A 17,409-nucleotide genomic window follows, 5' to 3' on the forward strand; every position below is an offset into this window, starting at 1 on the left:
TTGTTACTATCATTTTAAGGGTAACTTTCAAATGTATCAGTTTAATACAATAGTATGTGATATATTATAATGCCTATTAAAATTACCTCTAAACTACATCAGCAAACTAAGAAATAGTAGAGCAATGACAGATAACCTGTTACACGAGTCACACACTAACTTTTACAATATCATGATGTATAAAATCATGTTTCAATCATTTGTTAAAAAGTTATTTATTTTTAAATTGTTCTTCTAAAAGTAAATTTAATAAAGAAATTCTTTAATTTTGAATTGTTTCTTGATATTTGATTAAAACATTTTAAGAGCTTTAGAAAAAGAAATGACTTGCAATCACTATACTTGACTAAAACATATCAAAATATTTTTTCTCTTTAATCTTAATATCAATTATCAATCAAAGTTGCATGTCAATTAAAGATTACGTTTTAGTAGAGAAGTACCGAGTCCTAAAATGTTGCTGGGTCCGAATACCCAGTGAAATTGAATCTTTTACCTTGCCTATTCTGGGCACCTGGTAAATTTTAGATTTATTATGTGGCCAGATGTTATAACATTTATGCAAAAGAATCTAAAAATCGCTATAATTGTCTATTGAACAATTAGATATTTTAAGGAAATTTATTGCTCGCCTATACAAAAAGGGAAAAAAAGAGTTCTTAATTATTTTTTTAAGAAATTAAATCTCTAAATAAAGTTTTTGCAAGAAAATTTTTTGCTTTATAAGATTCCATAAAAAAAATAAGTATATCCTATGTCAAGCAATAAGCAAATTTACTTTCACAAAAAAACTTCTGTGAAACTACAATACTTGCACAATACTGAAAAAAAAAAAGACGAAATCTCCTATAGTTAGCCTGATGTTAAAAAAAACTTTAACCTGACTGGTTGCAATTGGAATTTATTGAGCTAACAAATACAAAACACTTTTTGTAGTAAAAATTTAGTTTTACAGTAACAAGGTCAATTTTATTCATGCATGCTTTTCAAAATTAACTTATATTGAAACTGTAATGAGTTTTTTGTTTAGTTATGTAAAACTAGAAAGGTTTTTCGTGTTTTTAAACTAAATACTACCTTCAAAAAATTTATTTATAAATTTTTATAACAATTGAATTGATTTTAACATTTGCTTTTATTTACAAAAAAATTAGTCTTTAATAATGTTTTAACTAGTAATAGCATCAGAATAACTAACGTCTATTATACTTCGATAAAATGGTAAGCCTACTAATCCAAATAATAAAAACTTATAGCATCATTTTATGAATAGTTTTAGGTTTATGTGATTGTGTCAAACATTAATGAAGTGTTATCTGACACTAGATGCCTGGTAAAATTTGCTGAATCTTTGTACCTGGTAGTAAAATTCTTTAACCGGATCCAGGCAATGAAAAATATGACTGGGTGCCCGGAACGTCTTTACTTTTTTGGCCAACACAGTATTCTAAATTCATTCGTAAATTGGAGAAAAAAATTAGTATTATCAATGCAAGCAATATATATATATGTTCATTATAAATGCATCAATTGCTGACTACCTTAGGTAGTTTTCTAATATTTCTATAAGACACTATCTTAGTAGTTTTGCTTGCAACTTTCTAGCATTGTAATTCGATACCAGCATGAGATTAATTTTAAGCAGAACCATTTTCTTTTGTGGTCTGTACTTATCACGTTTAAATAAATCACACACGGTGGCTGAGTGGTTAGCATGCCTGACTGCAAAGCCAATGGCTACGGGTTCGAATCCCGCTCTGGGCATGGATGTTTCTCTCTCTCTCTGTGTTGTCTTCTGATGTACGAATGTGGCCCACCCTATGAACGGGTATTTGTGGCAGTGTGACTTTGGTTCACAGGTGCCCACTGGGTAACGATAAATGAGCAACACTTCCTGCATCTTCTAACGCGAAGAACGAAAGTTCAGTGCCTGCCGTTATGAAAAAATATTATAAATAAATAAATCACACACTTTAAATTTGTCACATACTTTATATTCTAACAAACATTTTTTTGTAGATGGCTTTTAATAGAAAAAAAAGTTAATTAAAAAAAGACTATATTAATTAATTTAAATATTTATATCTCATAGGAGTATATAGCTGTCTCTTCTAATTGCAGACTCTCAAGTGACAACACTTCTAGACTTTACTAACTAAAGTCTGCATTAGGTAGTAATTATTGACACAAAATAAAAATTTAATTAAAAGCCTGAGATAAATCTGACGAAGATAATTAAGTTAATTCAAAAGGGTAAATTCAAAGGAGCGTTTGAAAAAAAAAATTTTTTGATGAAAAAAAATAGACTAATTGCACATGTGTTAAAAATATTTCCAAACTGTTTCAAAAAAATATTAAAACTGGTTTTGTGATCATACCATACAAAGCTTATTTTTCACAAGTGCTGTATGAAGGAATATTGAATCAATGTTACATCATTTTGTTATAAAACTAGAAATCACAACTCGATAATTGGCACCCTTAACCCATTTAAGCACATTCATATTATGGAATAAAAGAGGTAGACATTTTAAATTAGTTTCAATGGATACATTTTTCGTAACATTCTCCAGACAAAGGAGGCTAATTATTTTTTTGTTTTTTTTAAGTCCTTTAATTTTATAGCTTTGAAGGCCACTCATGAAAAAGAAAAGAATTGGTAAAATTTATTGCAACCTTTAGAAACAATTACAACAGCTGTAGATTAAAATATGTAAGGAAAAAATAAAGTAAACACCATTTTTTAATGTCCTTGATTAACTATGAAAAAATATCTGGAAATTTAGCTGCATAATGTGATAAGTGATATGCATTGATTGGTGTTCTTAACATCAATTACTATTACAAAATGGCAGGAATCATACAATTGCTCTCCTTGTTCAGAGATCTAACTTAAACAAAGATACATTAAATAAGAAGCCATTGTATTTCTAAAAAATTTCCAATATTTATACACAGAAAAAAGTGAGCAGAAACTCAAAAGAATAAACGCTTTGAAACATGGAATTAACAAATAATACTACTATGATACATAAGCAAACATACACAAGAATAAAATAACACACAACATAATGAAATAAATATTTTGAATAATAATTTTTAAAAAAGCAGGATCATTTTTAATATAAATATAAATAATCAATAAAATATCATTTCAAAGAAAATGTATCACAGATAATATAAAATAAAATTTCCAAACATAAATATTTTAAAAATGAATTATTTTTTATTAACAGTTAATATTAACAAGCAAACAATTCTAGAAAGAAGTAATACGATGAAATAAAACATCTGAAACATTAAATATAAATACTATAAAGATCTCTATTCCTTGTAGTTTTCAGAGTCTATTTTATAATATATGAGCTTTACAAATACAAGTTTGTTAAAAAGATAATTATAATTTTTTTTAAAAAAAGCAGATGATCTTAACTAATACAGTATCATGAACAGCTTTATCCATTTACTTTATCATGTTCACACCAACCTATAATAAGATGAAAAATTTTCCTTTGGATATCTCACCCCATTAAACAAATGAAATTTCATGAATTTCAGCAACTAGAAAAAGCTGATTTACAACCTCTTTAGTAAGACCACCTTACACTGAAGCAGTTAAAATTGAGACTACGCCAAAATAATTATAAAAATATGCAAACATGGAAAAGTGTTTTCTTCTAAGAATTACTCTAATTTATTTATTTTGAGTTAATATTATTAAAATGGCTGTTACGTGATAGATGATGACATTTAAATACATAACTATGAAACTAACGTATTTACTTGAGTTGTATAAACAATGAAATTATGATAATTCACCTCTATATTATAAAGTCTATAAAAAGCTTTACTTCTTATTCTAATCATAAGGCATCTGTAAAGATAGTTTCATTTATTAATATATATGTTACTAATATTGAATAATATGTATACTAATATAGAATGTTTCCTTTATAGAACTCATCAGGTGGCACAATATATGCCACTTATATTGTGTCACATGATGCTTTTATACATATGGTATATTTAAACTCATATATTTCACTTACTCATAGTATAAGCTTCAATAAGTAATGCATCATAACTGTTTTGATTCAGAATGCTCCAAACTTTAAAATACACTAACAGTCAACATTAATATTTTAAATTGAATATTAATTGATTTGTTATCTACAAAGAAGCTATTTATCATGTTAAATTGTATTATTTAAAGATATTATCCAATGCATCAACTAAGCAAACATAAACTATAAACTTTCAACAAATGTATAAAATTAACATAGCCTTTCTCTTAAAAAAATCATTAATTTAAAAAAAAAAAAATTATTGTAAAAAATTTCATACATTTTAAAGGTTTAAGATACTTAAAAATGTTTAGAATTAAATATGTATGCGTAAAAAGAGTTTAGATTGTAAAATTCAAGCAAAAAGATTTTTTTTTTTTAAAAAAAAGCAAGAAAGATAAAGAAAAGAGACTAAGATGTGCATTATGTTTCAGACACTGAATCTTTAAAAAATATGGATGTCATTATTTCCAATAAAAAATTTAAAGATAAAATTTTCTAAATGTAAATTTAACAGCATTTATATCATTTTTGTGCAGTCTTAAGTGATAAATTATCAGTTGAACACCACAGTTTTTAGGAACAACTTTTTTGTGTATATAACTCTGGATGTATGTAGAAGTTTATAAACATTTCATAAAAGATAAAAACAATATAATGGCAGAATTATTTGAAACTGTCCAGCAGCTTAGTAATGTTTCATCTAAATATTCTTAAAGTAAAAATAAAACACAATGAAATGCAACTCTAATCAAGTACCTAATTAGTAAATGATTATAAAAATTAGACAAGCAGCAGTGATTTAGCTGAATATTCGGCCAAAAATATTGGCCGAATAGCGAATATTTGGCCATCGATTAGCAAATTTTTTTTTTTAAAAATCATTCATAAATATTATTTTTTTAATCATAATTGAAAATTAATTAAAACTTAGCTATATTATTGGCATGGGGTAAAGGGAAAACATCTATAATAGTTATCCATTAGAAATATTTAGGAAAAATCTAAAAAAAAATAAAAACTGCAAAATAGCTGTATAAAAAAAACTAAAGTTAAGTTGAAAAAAGAGAAAAAGGAAAAACTATTCAAAAATCGAAACTTTAATGCTAAAAATAATAATTTCCGGGAAAAAAAAGTATTCATAAAACATTAACAAAATTATAGTTCCCTAACATCAGAACCTCTTTTAAAAATGCCACGCTATCATAAAAACATTTATAAAAACAAAAGATTATATGCAAAAGCGAAACAGAAAAAATAAAAATCCATCTCAATTTTCAAAAGAAGTTTTTAAAGCTAAACATCTCCATTTTCCAATTACTGTATTTTCAAGAAAGAATAAAGTTTAATAGAAATCCTCTCAATTGCCACATCATAATAAAAACTTTGATAAAAACAAAAGTTTTTTAAAAAAGAAAAAGCTAGACAGAAACCAAAAGAAATATTGTTCTTAATTTTTAAACAAAAAATTTAATGCTAAAAATCTAAATTTAACATTTTTTTTAATTTGACCTATTTCTAGAAAAAAGTGACAGTAAAATAATAACGTTAATTAGAAACGCTTATAAAAAAACGTCATAATAAAAACGTTGAAAAAAAGCAAAAGAGAAACAGAAAAAGATCATTCTTAAAATATAATTTAGCGTCGAAAATTAGTTTTTTGTGTTACCGTTTATCTGTCGTATTATAGAGGAAAAAAGTGACGGTAATAGAATTAAGTCTATTAGAGATGCTCCGTTAAAATGTCACACAATAATAAAAATAGAAAAAATGAAATTAAAAAAAAAAAACGTTATTAACCCTCAAAATACAAAAAGTGTTGAAAAAACGACAAAATTGACTTGCCTGAAAATAATCTTTAAAAAATCAAAAGTATAAAACTCGTGATTTAGTATTAAATATCGACTTTCAATTTGCCTCCCAGAATTTTTAGAGCTTAACAAATATGTGTAAAAACAATTTCTAATGATGTATAGTAAAAAATAGGATTTTAGATTATTTTTTATTAAATCTACTCAAATTCCAATAAAAAAAGCTTGTTGAAACATATTTTTCAAAAAATAAAATACTTGGCCGAATATTTAGCCAAACATTCAGCCAACCGATCATTCAGCAAAAGGGCCGAATACTGAATAGTTGCCGAATAATCGTTACATCCCTAATAAAAATAATACATATCTTGAGTATAACATATAAAATAAATGCTAATTTTCATTTAAGGGGATGAATCAAACAATACCAAGTATGATGCTATTTAGAAATGCAATATATGTGATATGATAAGAAAAAGGGAGAAAAAAGAAGAAAAACAAGAATATTTAGCACAAAATCATGATGTTTGAGGTTATTCTCTTCCTAGTTAATTTTTAGCGAATCATACTGAAGGGAGAAAAAAAAGAAAGAGATTCAAATACAGTCTTATAGACACAATGAAAAACATGCTGGTTCTCAAAAAATTATTCTGAAAATATTTTCAAAGCTAGTGAATTTAAATCACCCTCTAAATATTGCTTAAGGATTAATTTTATTGTATAATTCTGTCAAAAATTTCTTGATTTAATATGCATATTTTTAAGAAAACACATATAGCCCATCTTACTTTTTATTACAAATGAATTTTAAAGGGATAATTAGTTTTGATATAGCTGACGAAATTTAGAATAGTACATTTAAATTAATTTGATTGCATAGTAAAAAGAAAAAAATTAAAACCAATTCACAGATTTTTTAGGTATTGATGTTAAAAAATTTAGATCGCATTGTCCAAAAAATTTATCTAAAATTAAAATATTGAATCAGTCACATGCAGTCACAGACTTTCCCTTTAACCATTTATACATTAGTTGCAGCTTTTTCAAACTTCAACCTGCTTGCTTTTCTGTAGAGCAAAACAAAGAAGTCTTTCCTATATTATTCAATGGAAAAGTGCACAAAACCTGGAAAATTCCGTACAAATTTTCCCAGATACATAAAGCACACAAGGTGTAAATAATGCAAAAAGATAACCATTTGAAGTAGGTAAACACTTTTAATCCACATTTTAACAGAATTTACTTTTAAAAATAATTTAAACATGAATATGTAAATATTTCTTAAACTACAGGAAGTATAGTAAGCAGTTGGTTGCCCAGTTGCAAAACTCAATAGCTTTTGTTTACTTCAAGAGATACAGAACTTATTTTTAAATAAATTTTAATCGAAAATAACTTCTACAACAGAAGCCAATTTTATTTTCCGTAAAAAAAAGGGCAGAACATAAGGTCAGTAACAGAAGTTATAAAATTATCTAAGCTGTGAGGCTGGACTAGATATGCTGTCCTTTGGAGAGTGTGAATTGTTTACATTGTTCAGTTACTACTGGCACCCATTCCTATTTTTCTATTTTATTTTAATATTCACTCTTGTTGCTATTGAGAACCAATTGATGAATGAAGGCAGGTATAAGATCATTTCAGTGGTATTCTATTTTACTTCAGGCAAAATTAGTCTGGATGGGACATAAAAAGTTTTGCAACAGTGTGATTCAATTTGTAAAAAAAAATAATAACCTAAGTGGATAAAGGTTCCAAGTTCTATTTTAGTGCATTGAATAAATAGCCAGATATGCATAATATAAATGAACACGCAAACCCTGTTTGAAAAAAATATTTAACGACCGGGGAAATTTTTTTCCGGTTTTACTTAAAAAGAAAAAAAGGGGGTCAAAATTTCCTTATCTTAACGCGCAGGTAGGTCAGTTTGGCAGAAATTGATATAAGAATTTTCTTCTAAACTTCGCAATTCGTATTAACGTGATCTAAGATTGTACAGCATGTTTTGTATTTCCAGGATTCTATGACAATATCGCGTTTCATATTATTGTTATTTAAAAGTCATTATTATAATTAGTTTTCAAGCGACTAACATATTATACATCGAAATTCGTATTCCCGCATTTTTAACACCAAGCGTCGAGATTCGTATTCACGCAATTTTAAAATCAAACATTGAGATTCATAATCACACATTTAAATAGATAAATAAAATCTCGAAACAATATTTTTATTAAAACATTGATAACATTCAGTGTAAAAATGCTTTCTACATACAAATTTTTCTAGCTGAAATTTCAGGTATTTTTTCAATTATTTGAAAAGTATCTTGGCACATAAAATTTTTAAATTTCTATTTCAAACTTTTTATTTTCTTATTTTATCAAAATCATCAATGCGGTATGAATCAATATAAAGTTTTATAAAAATTAAAAGATTTTTTCAAAAAAAAAAATTTGATTATAAAACAAATTTCATCAAAATGAGGTGATGACAAAGGGAATAAAACTAGTTACAAGAGTTCATCAATTGCTTGCAGAAAGTTTTTTAACTAAGATTTTGTTTGCAGAAAGCTTTTTATTTTATCTGAGTTAGAAATAGCTTTGAAGTTTATACACTGGTAAAAGGAAAATAAAAATTATGCTTTGCCTTTATCTCTTGTCCATAAGCTTTAAATTGGCAAAAATTCACAAATCTCTAACACTCATTTAAACTGTTAGCTGTATAGCGTTTACTCTTGGTATTTAAATAACTAGCTGCCAAAGGGTTTTCCAGGGTTTCTCATCAAACTAATTCATTTTCAAATATACATGGAACTTTTTTACACTTCGAAAACATAAAGATTGTTACTTAGTACCTTCACCCACTGAGATCTATTAAATTTATAGAATGTTGACAAAATAAATACATACTATGCAGTCAAATAATGCTAAAATAAGATTTTTACAAAGAAATCTCAATGTGTCCAAAGATGTTCTGAAACCTTTAACAATTCATCACTTCAAATGCGTTTTGAATTTGCAATTTTGATACCAAATTAAAAACAATTAAACATGTAATCCATATATTTTCGTTCTATCTAACAATTTCCCTAATAAGCAAGTTCAGTGTATAAAATAAAAATTCTGTGTATGTGTATAAAATAAAAATTTCATTTTAAATAACAAAAGCAAAAAAATACTATAAATAATGCATTCTAGAATATATATCCAAACAACAACAAAAATTTTAGTAACAACAAAACGAGATTCTAATTTTGTTCAGTTAAGACAGTGAAGTTTTGATTGATAAGAAGCACAGCTTCTTCATAACTTGGAGGTGGGTTTTCAATACTTGATCCATCACTATCAATATTCATGTTAATATCATGGTCTAAAATTAATTGCGAAGTTTGCTGGGCACTGCCTATGATAGTATCATATGATGGAGGTCTTGTAAGATTATTACAGCTCCTTAAAAAATAATGTATAATATGAGAACAGAGGGGAAAAAACATACTCGTTGAAAAGTCAATTCAGTAAAATTTAAGAATTTACTGAATTTTTTAAATAACAATTTGAACACTCAATTTTAAAACTTGAAAAATTTTCATTTTCACTGTTTCCAAATGTTAACCTTTATTTTTTTCTTTTACAACTGCAGTTCAGGCTAATTCTTCTCCCCTCCAATTAGAAAACTGTGATATTATGGGTGACTTTTCTCCTATCTAATTTTGAATAGGTGGGTGTCTTGGTGCAGAAAAACCAGACTTTTTCAACATGCAAGATCGTTTGTAGATTGAATATAGAGTGAGGTTTTCTTTGTGCACAACCATTTAGGATGATAACAAGGGACAACTATGCGCAAAATCACTGTTGAGTTAATAAAATGCAATACCATGAACATGTAATTAAATTTAAAAAAAAAAAAATTTTAGTGCTAGGCATGCGTTAGTTTTTTAATGTAAAATTTTTTAGTTTTTTAATGTAATTCCTTAATTTAACATTTCCTTTGCATAAATAAACAAGTTTGAAACGTTAAATTTGAAAGACAAATTACTTGCAGGACAGTTTCCTTTATTACATTATTACATGATTTTGTTACATTAAAATTTATACTTCTTTAAACCATTTTTGATTTTTAGACAATTAATGTTTTTTAATTTAACAAAAAAAAAAAGGAAGAAAAAGAAAAAAACATCACATGCATTATGATTTTGCGACTAAGTTTTTGATCATTTAAATTAGTTTTTAACTTCAAAATCAGAATCTTGATATCAGACTTGAAAATCTGTATTTAATTCTAAAACTGCTAAATTTAATACAAATAATGCAAGAAATTTTTTTTACGAAAAGCATTTTTTGTATATTCAATTTGCTAAATAAAAAATGTAAATACTACAAAACTTTGCCCAAATAATTGTTAAATATTTATAGATTACATATCTTCAAGGATAAAAATAAATTATAAGATTTAAAATGCGCATAAAAAATAATATTATACTATATATTTATCAAAAACAAATTAATTTAAAAAGATAAAAAAAATAAATAAAACTTTGGCAAAGAACAATTTATACATAAGAAAAATTCTAACATAATTTATTTTACCTGCTACATGAAGCTTCTAATGTTGGATAATGAAACTCCTAAAAAAAGAAAGCAAAGTCAAGTTTAAAATCAGGGTTCGTGATTTTTTTGATTTTTTTAAAAAAAATCAAAAGAATCAGATATTTTTGATTTAAATCGGATTTTTTTGATTTAAATCAGATTTTTTTGATTTTTATTCATATACACTGTGAGAACTTTAATTTATGAATAAAAAAATTATAAATGTTTAATCAAATTAACTTAATATTAAAACTATATTGCAACAATATTTTAGAAGCTCTAACTAAAATAATTTTTCATTATAAAACATGGCTTTGAATGCAAATCAACCATTTTGAAACAAATGCATGATTAAAATTTAAAGACTAGATGAAATAGAGAATTTAAAGAATACTTCAGGGGTGTGTCTGGGTTTTTCTGAGAGGTAACTATTTTGTGAAAATAAAAAATTACATTAAAAAATCAACACAAATATAGTAAAAATATAGATTTATCGTTTCTTACGAGACACAAAAATAAAATTTTAAGAAAAAGTATTTCGTGTGATTATTCTATCATTTTTCCTAAAGTTGAATTTGTAAAGGTACCGTTAAACGTAGTAAATTTGGCTTGGACAGACCCCTGTATTTTAACTATTAAAACAAAGTTTCAGTTAACAAATCACAACTTTAATTTAAAATTGCGATTTCTCTTTTTTTTCTCTTGATTTTTAAAATAACAAAATAAATGTAGCAGACTGCATTTATAAATGTAGTCATTCATCTTTATCAAAAAATAAATAAATATTTAATCTATATATTTTTATATTAAAATATTCATTTTTAATTCTATGTCAAAATAGATAAGTTAAGCTTAAAAAAAATTAGAAAATCTATGTACTCATTGGAATTTTTTTTCACAAAATTTCTTTATAGAAAATCAGATAATGTCAAAGATACTGTAAACACATTATGAGAAAAAAATACCAGTTAATAACCCAACCCTACTGCATCAAATAGACTTTGAAAGGGAAGAATGACACTATATTAGGAAAAAAACATCTGAATTCATCTGCCCTTTTTTTTCTTTCTGTTTTTGGCATATTAGGGTAATTTTTTTTTAATAGAACCTGAAGCTTCAGAAATATGCATTTTCCACTAATAAAATATGATGTAGATTTTAATTCACGCTTTTTCATTCAAAAGGTAGAATTTTAATTAACATTATTTGTATTATTTTTTGAAAAAAATTCATGTTTATTAATTACTTTCTACAGCTATGCAAGTCTATATTAAGACAGCATTAAATGTTTACTTTAATCTGTACTTTCAATCTCAAGAATCAAAACATTTTTAAAAATGTAATTTCAAATGTGTTGGAATTTAACACAGACCAAGAAAGTAATTTCGTTAACTAAAATTAATTACTGCAGCAATTTATTTAAATTAAATTTTAATACTAAGAAAAGAAAATAATAAAAGTATCAAAAATTTAAAACACTGTTTTTTGACTTCTAAAATCAATATATATAGATAAAAAAAATTAGTTGATTTAAATCAATGATTTTTTTAAAAAAATCATTTGATTTAAATCATGATTTAAATCGTGATTTTAATCAAGCTGATTTAAATCAACGAACCCTGTGTAAAATAGAAATAAAATTTTTTATTCAACTCTTGTAATATGTTATATTGCTATAAAACTTTATCACATGCTATAACAATATATCATACAGTCTAATATAAAAAAAGGACACAAATTATTTTTATAATGGGGATGTCCACAAATGAAATCATGCTTGGAAATGAAGGAGAGAGTTCCTGAGATTGAAAAAGTGTAATGCATGTTTCAATTAAAATTCTCTTAAGTTTACTTTTAAAAAATAAAATTTTGCTTTCTTCAGATAATTTTGTTTAATATTTTCATTGATTTTCCTTTGTATTTAGGCCCGAAATTAAAAGTATTCAAAACCATTCAAAAGTTTATTTCATTAAGACTTTTTTAACAATGTTTTCAAAAAACATCATTTTTCTCCTTTGCTTGTATTCAATATGAAAACTCATATTTCAAAATTATTTAGCAATTTACAATATATAGCATTATAATTAACCAAATTTTATAAAATAAAAACTTCTTATAGATATTTATCGAATGAATAATTACAAATTTTAATGAAATATCTATTTTTTCAATTAAAAAAATATTTACAAATAATGGAATGATGAAGAGAAATAAAAATAATAAATTGGCTGTCATAAAATAGTAAAAGTGAAATAGGTTTTAGTACTACTGGTTTGATATTAAATAAAAAACTAAATTATTTTTTCCATTTATTTTTATATAGTGAAGCTTTAAGTTTAACAATATGCTAATACAGGGCATGTAATTTTAGTTCTAAAGTATTAGCCAGACTAAAACTTTTGCTCGATGCTATTTTCATGCTAATAACAATAATGTTATAAACAACTTTCAAAATGTTAACCAAATCTAGCATAAACAACTATTTGGTGACCAAAACCCCACAAAAATGAAGAAAATATAAAAGTGAACCACCTCTATTGCTTAAAAAATACTCATATTTGCATAAAAAAGGCTTCAATTGTTCTTAATATCTACATATCATTAAAATATAAAAAATATCAGAAAATTAAGACATTATTTACAATAGAAATATTTACATACTTTTTAAATATTTACATGTTGTATATCGCTACCTTTCACCACTAAAAAAAATGTATCAAATTTAGGCCTAGTATCAATCAAACTCTGTTGGGAGGGGGCTAGTTATAGAAATTCTGAGCAAATCATCAAGTCTCTCAGCTTTCAAAGAATTTTTGTAAATTGACTTTAGCAGTGGCCTAAATAACAAAACCGCGTTGCAGAAGGGCGCACTATCCAGAAATTATACTCTACACCTGCATCCCGCCAGCTCTTGATGTGCGCTCCGCTGTCGTACTTGAACATAAAAATAATAATAATAAACTATTATAAGTTATTTTGGAAAATAAAAATCAGAAATTTGGAATTGCGCAGTTATGTTTTTTAAACACCAAGTCTAAATTAATGTAGTTTTTCTACTGCTTTTATTCGGTGGTTATCACTGATCCATAGCGATAAAAATTATTAAAATTTCGATTCAGCTTTAAAAATACCAATATCTTCAGTACAACATTATTGTAATGCTTGAATTTCATACTTTAGTTATCATTTTTGAAGTTCTTCATTTGTGCCCATTTAATCCAAGTGACTCAATCGTGCTTTGGAATGCTTTATTGTCGGATTTCCATGTGTTTCTTAAATTCGCAATCTTTTTAACATGATATTAGAACGATTCGAGAATTGGAAAATAGGAATAACTTTTGACATGCTTCATTTTTTTCAATTTTATTGTAAATCCAAACTATTTTTCCATTTGTTTTTTAGGAAATACGCATTTCCACATGGTTTTGAAAGTCCTGTATATTTTAATATGTATTAATACGACACTTGAATCCGGCATTTCAAATGGGTGCTTTATCAGGGTTGACACTCAAATCTGGAGAAAAAAAAATTCCCTGTAAGGAGAGGGGGGTACATTTCAACTTGGGCACCTTACAACAACTAGAATTTTTGCCTTCTAATATTGTTTAATGATTGGCCAATATGACAGACAATAACCTTTAATTATGCTTAACTGATGACATTTAGTTTTAATCACTTTCTTTTTACCACTGTTGTGTTACTCTGTGGAACATGTTTTAACATTCCAAAAGTAAAAAGACAGTTTTGATTTTAAAACTGTTTATCTACCAGTAATCTTTTAATAAGGTAATTTATATTTATTCATCAACCAGTTTAGTTAATTCAGCTTCAAACTGCATTATTTATTAGTAATAAGTCTTTTTCTAAAGTGCTTGATAATACTTTAACCAAAATATCTGTACCAGGGGCAGATTTCAACAGTGTTGAAAGGTGCCCCGGGCTTATTATTTTTTTGTTAAGTAATCTTGCAGAAGTCATTAGTCTGCAAAAAGCCCATTAATTATGGTTGTTACATTTAAAATACTCAACTTTTTCTGCAAGGCATTAGTCTAAACTCTTTGAAAAACATGTGAATGTGTTCAAGGAAACATGTTTATATAAAATTTTTCAACTATATTAATTTTTTTTTAAAGCTTAAAATCAAGATTCAGTTAGTTGCATTGTTGTTGAAAATAGAATTTATTAATAAGGAATTCATTAAACGAGTCGATAAAAAAACTATTTAAAAATTTTATAAAAATATTCAAGAAAATTTTATTTAAAATAAAAATAATTTAATTTCAAAAAAATTGAAAAGCTTATAATGTAACATTATATTTAATAAAAGGCTCAATCCTGTTATTTCACCTTCTTACAGTTTATAAAAATGGTGTGAACATATTTAAAAAAATAAGTGTACTAAACCAGAAGTTAGTGAATAAAACATTGAAAAAGCAATGGAAGCTGTTAGAAATAGTGCGTCTTTAAGAGCAACAGCAGACTTATTTGAAATGGACTTTTTTATTTTATAAATTAAAAAAAAGAAAGTCAAATAATTGTTTGGTTGATGAAACCAAACAATGTACAACTAACACAAAATGCTACAGTTCTAAATACACAAGTCAACAAGTCTTTGATGCCAATCAAGAAACCTTGCTTTGTGAATACATAATTACATGTTCAATTCTCAATTATGGTCTAACTCACAGGCAAGTTCGACAACTTGCCTGTGATTATGCAAAGCGTCTCAACTCTAAAATTCCAAATAGCTGGGACAAAAATAAAATGTCTGGAATTGACTGGGTTAAAGGTTTTATACAGCGTCACCCACAGCTTACATTAAGAAAACCGGAAAACAACAGCTTCACAAGAGCTACAGCTTCTAATAAAGAAAATGTTCAACAATTATGAGAGAGCTCTTATTTCTGGTCATTTTACAATTGATCAAATATATAACTTAGTGAAACTGAAGTTTTAACAGTTGTTCCAGCTCCAAATGTAGTAGGGGGGCAGGTAGTGTATTGCGAAATATGTCCCCTATTAGAAAGAAAAAGTTGAAAAGAAGTATCTTAAAAGCATTTCTGGTTTTAATGCTAATTGTAATAAAAACTTATTTCTCGCACTAGTATGAACTTAATAATAAAATTTTAAATATCTATAATGCAGTGCTTTATTTTCGATTTTCAAGCATTTGACTTGTTGAAGAGCAGGGGTTAAAAGTGAAGTTTGACAAATTCTAACAAAGAGAAAGGAGGTTTAAAAATATTGAAAAAAAGTAACATCATTTATGTACGTCTCCCCTTATATAAAATTAAAACAGAACAAAAGAGTAAATTTCTATAGAGATTAATTTTAAAAATAAACTTACTCTGAGTAAAGTTCTCTGTCTTGTAATGAACATAATCATAGTTTCTTTTCTCAAATACATAATAGTTTTGACAGCCACCATAAGACCAGAGCTGATAAAAAGTGGTCCAACGAGCCACATATGAGTTAAATTTGAAAATACTCCCTCGTGTTCATCAAGCGCTAATATGGTAATGACAGTTCCAACTGAAAATAATAGTATTGAAAGAGTAAAATAACAATACGATGCACTACTACAAATCACAACACTGTCATTTTCATCTTCTAAATTTCGTCTACTTCTTGCCTCCATTACCGCAGATGCACCAGGTAACGACAAATATGCATCAAGCTTTGAGATTCATAGTATTGATGATTCAAATATACGGTCACTGAGTTACGAGTGTCATCCTCGGGCCAAATTCAAAATATACTTTTTATTGCGCATTAGTCAGCAATAAGTATAAGTAATTAATGTATTGTAACTAATTAATTGGCAGAAAAATTTCAGAATAATTTTTTTAACAGACAAAAGTAGACAAAAATGTGTCCTTAATGGTAAATAAACGGATCATCTTTCGAATTTCGCAACAGAAAAAAGAAAACAAAACAAAATACGCGACGATTACGGATGCTATGGACATAATGTTGCCAAAATGTTTGTATCGAAATGTAGGTCAGGATGGGATTTCCGTTATAGCGTGGAATGTTATTCTACAAATCAAATTCAAAGATTCGAGCCTTCATATATTCGTTTTTTACTTCAGAGCCATTCTCACTAGTTCTGATTTACGCAACTATACACGCGTTCGGGAAATAAGGACAGTTTGATTGGCGAAATTTCCTCTGGTTGAGAAAAGCTTAAGCGTTCGGACAACTGGTAAGCTCAAAAGCCATTCTCAATAAGTGCAGTTCCCACATTTCCGATTACATTCGAAGAAGAATGATAACCTGATTGGTGAAAATATTTTTCTATTAGATAATCGGAAATGTGCGAATCGTGAAAATGGCCATTCAAGGTATAATTTAATTGAAAGGTCATTGTCACTGATAACAATGACCCTTCAATTATACCTTGAATGGACATTTTCACTGCATGCGATTCCAGCCCCTCTGATAGGCCTCGAGGGAATATTAAAACATGATTATTAGAATATATTTTCCCAGGAAAAATTACCACGGACAATTTTTCCTCTCGATAATGATCGGAGCCCGAAATAGTTCCTCGTTAATCCCCTTTAACATTTTAAACCAAAGCATTTTCCAACTCTGCAATGAGAATTTAATTGGTGCATTTAAACTAGAGCGATTAAATCATATTCAGCAGGAATATTCTCTAAGTTTGAAAAAATCGTAGTTGTATTTTATTATTATTGGCAATCGTTGTTGTAGTTCATTTACAACGCACTAGAGCTGCACATTTGGGGTATTGGCGACGGTCTGGGAAACATCCCTGAGGATGATCCGAAGACATGCCGTCACAATTTTGATCCTCTGCAGAGAGGATGACACCGCTGCTTCGGTATAATCGGTTGGCAATCGAAATGAGCTGCAGGTGGCGTAGAGCAAAACTCTCTACCTATGGCAATACTTTACATGCTTTTCCCAGTTGGAGAGTCA

The 17,409-nt window shown here is 27.0% G+C and overlaps 1 protein-coding gene across 1 annotated transcript; it reads right to left on the reverse strand.

Moving 5' to 3' along the window:
• Positions 1–7,711: 7,711 nt before the first annotated feature.
• Positions 7,712–16,451, reverse strand: LOC107457155 (uncharacterized). Its single transcript, XM_016075236.4, has 3 exons — positions 15,812–16,451; positions 10,465–10,502; positions 7,712–9,327 (listed from the first exon to the last, which is right to left on the reverse strand). The coding sequence occupies exons 1-3, from the start codon at positions 16,100–16,102 to the stop codon at positions 9,126–9,128; spliced, it is 531 nt and encodes a 176-aa protein (XP_015930722.1). The 5' UTR covers positions 16,103–16,451; the 3' UTR covers positions 7,712–9,125.
• Between the last annotated feature and the right edge of the window lie 958 nt (positions 16,452–17,409).

This window comes from Parasteatoda tepidariorum, chromosome 11 (genome assembly GCF_982258835.1).
Source record: "Parasteatoda tepidariorum strain Cologne lab strain chromosome 11, Ptep-v5.0, whole genome shotgun sequence".
NCBI classification, from domain to species: Eukaryota; Metazoa; Arthropoda; class Arachnida; order Araneae; family Theridiidae; genus Parasteatoda; species Parasteatoda tepidariorum.

Excerpts from the sequence above, each read along its gene's own strand:
- LOC107457155 (XM_016075236.4), bottom strand. The coding sequence starts at position 16,102 with ATGGAGGCAAGAAGTAGACGAAATTTAGAAGATGAAAATGACAGTGTT. Across the intron at positions 10,503-15,811 it reads GACAGAGAACTTTACTCAGA|GAGTTTCATTATCCAACATT; the intron begins GTAAGTTTATTT and ends TTCTTTTTTTAG. Across the intron at positions 9,328-10,464 it reads TTAGAAGCTTCATGTAGCAG|GAGCTGTAATAATCTTACAA; the intron begins GTAAAATAAATT and ends TTATTTTTTAAG.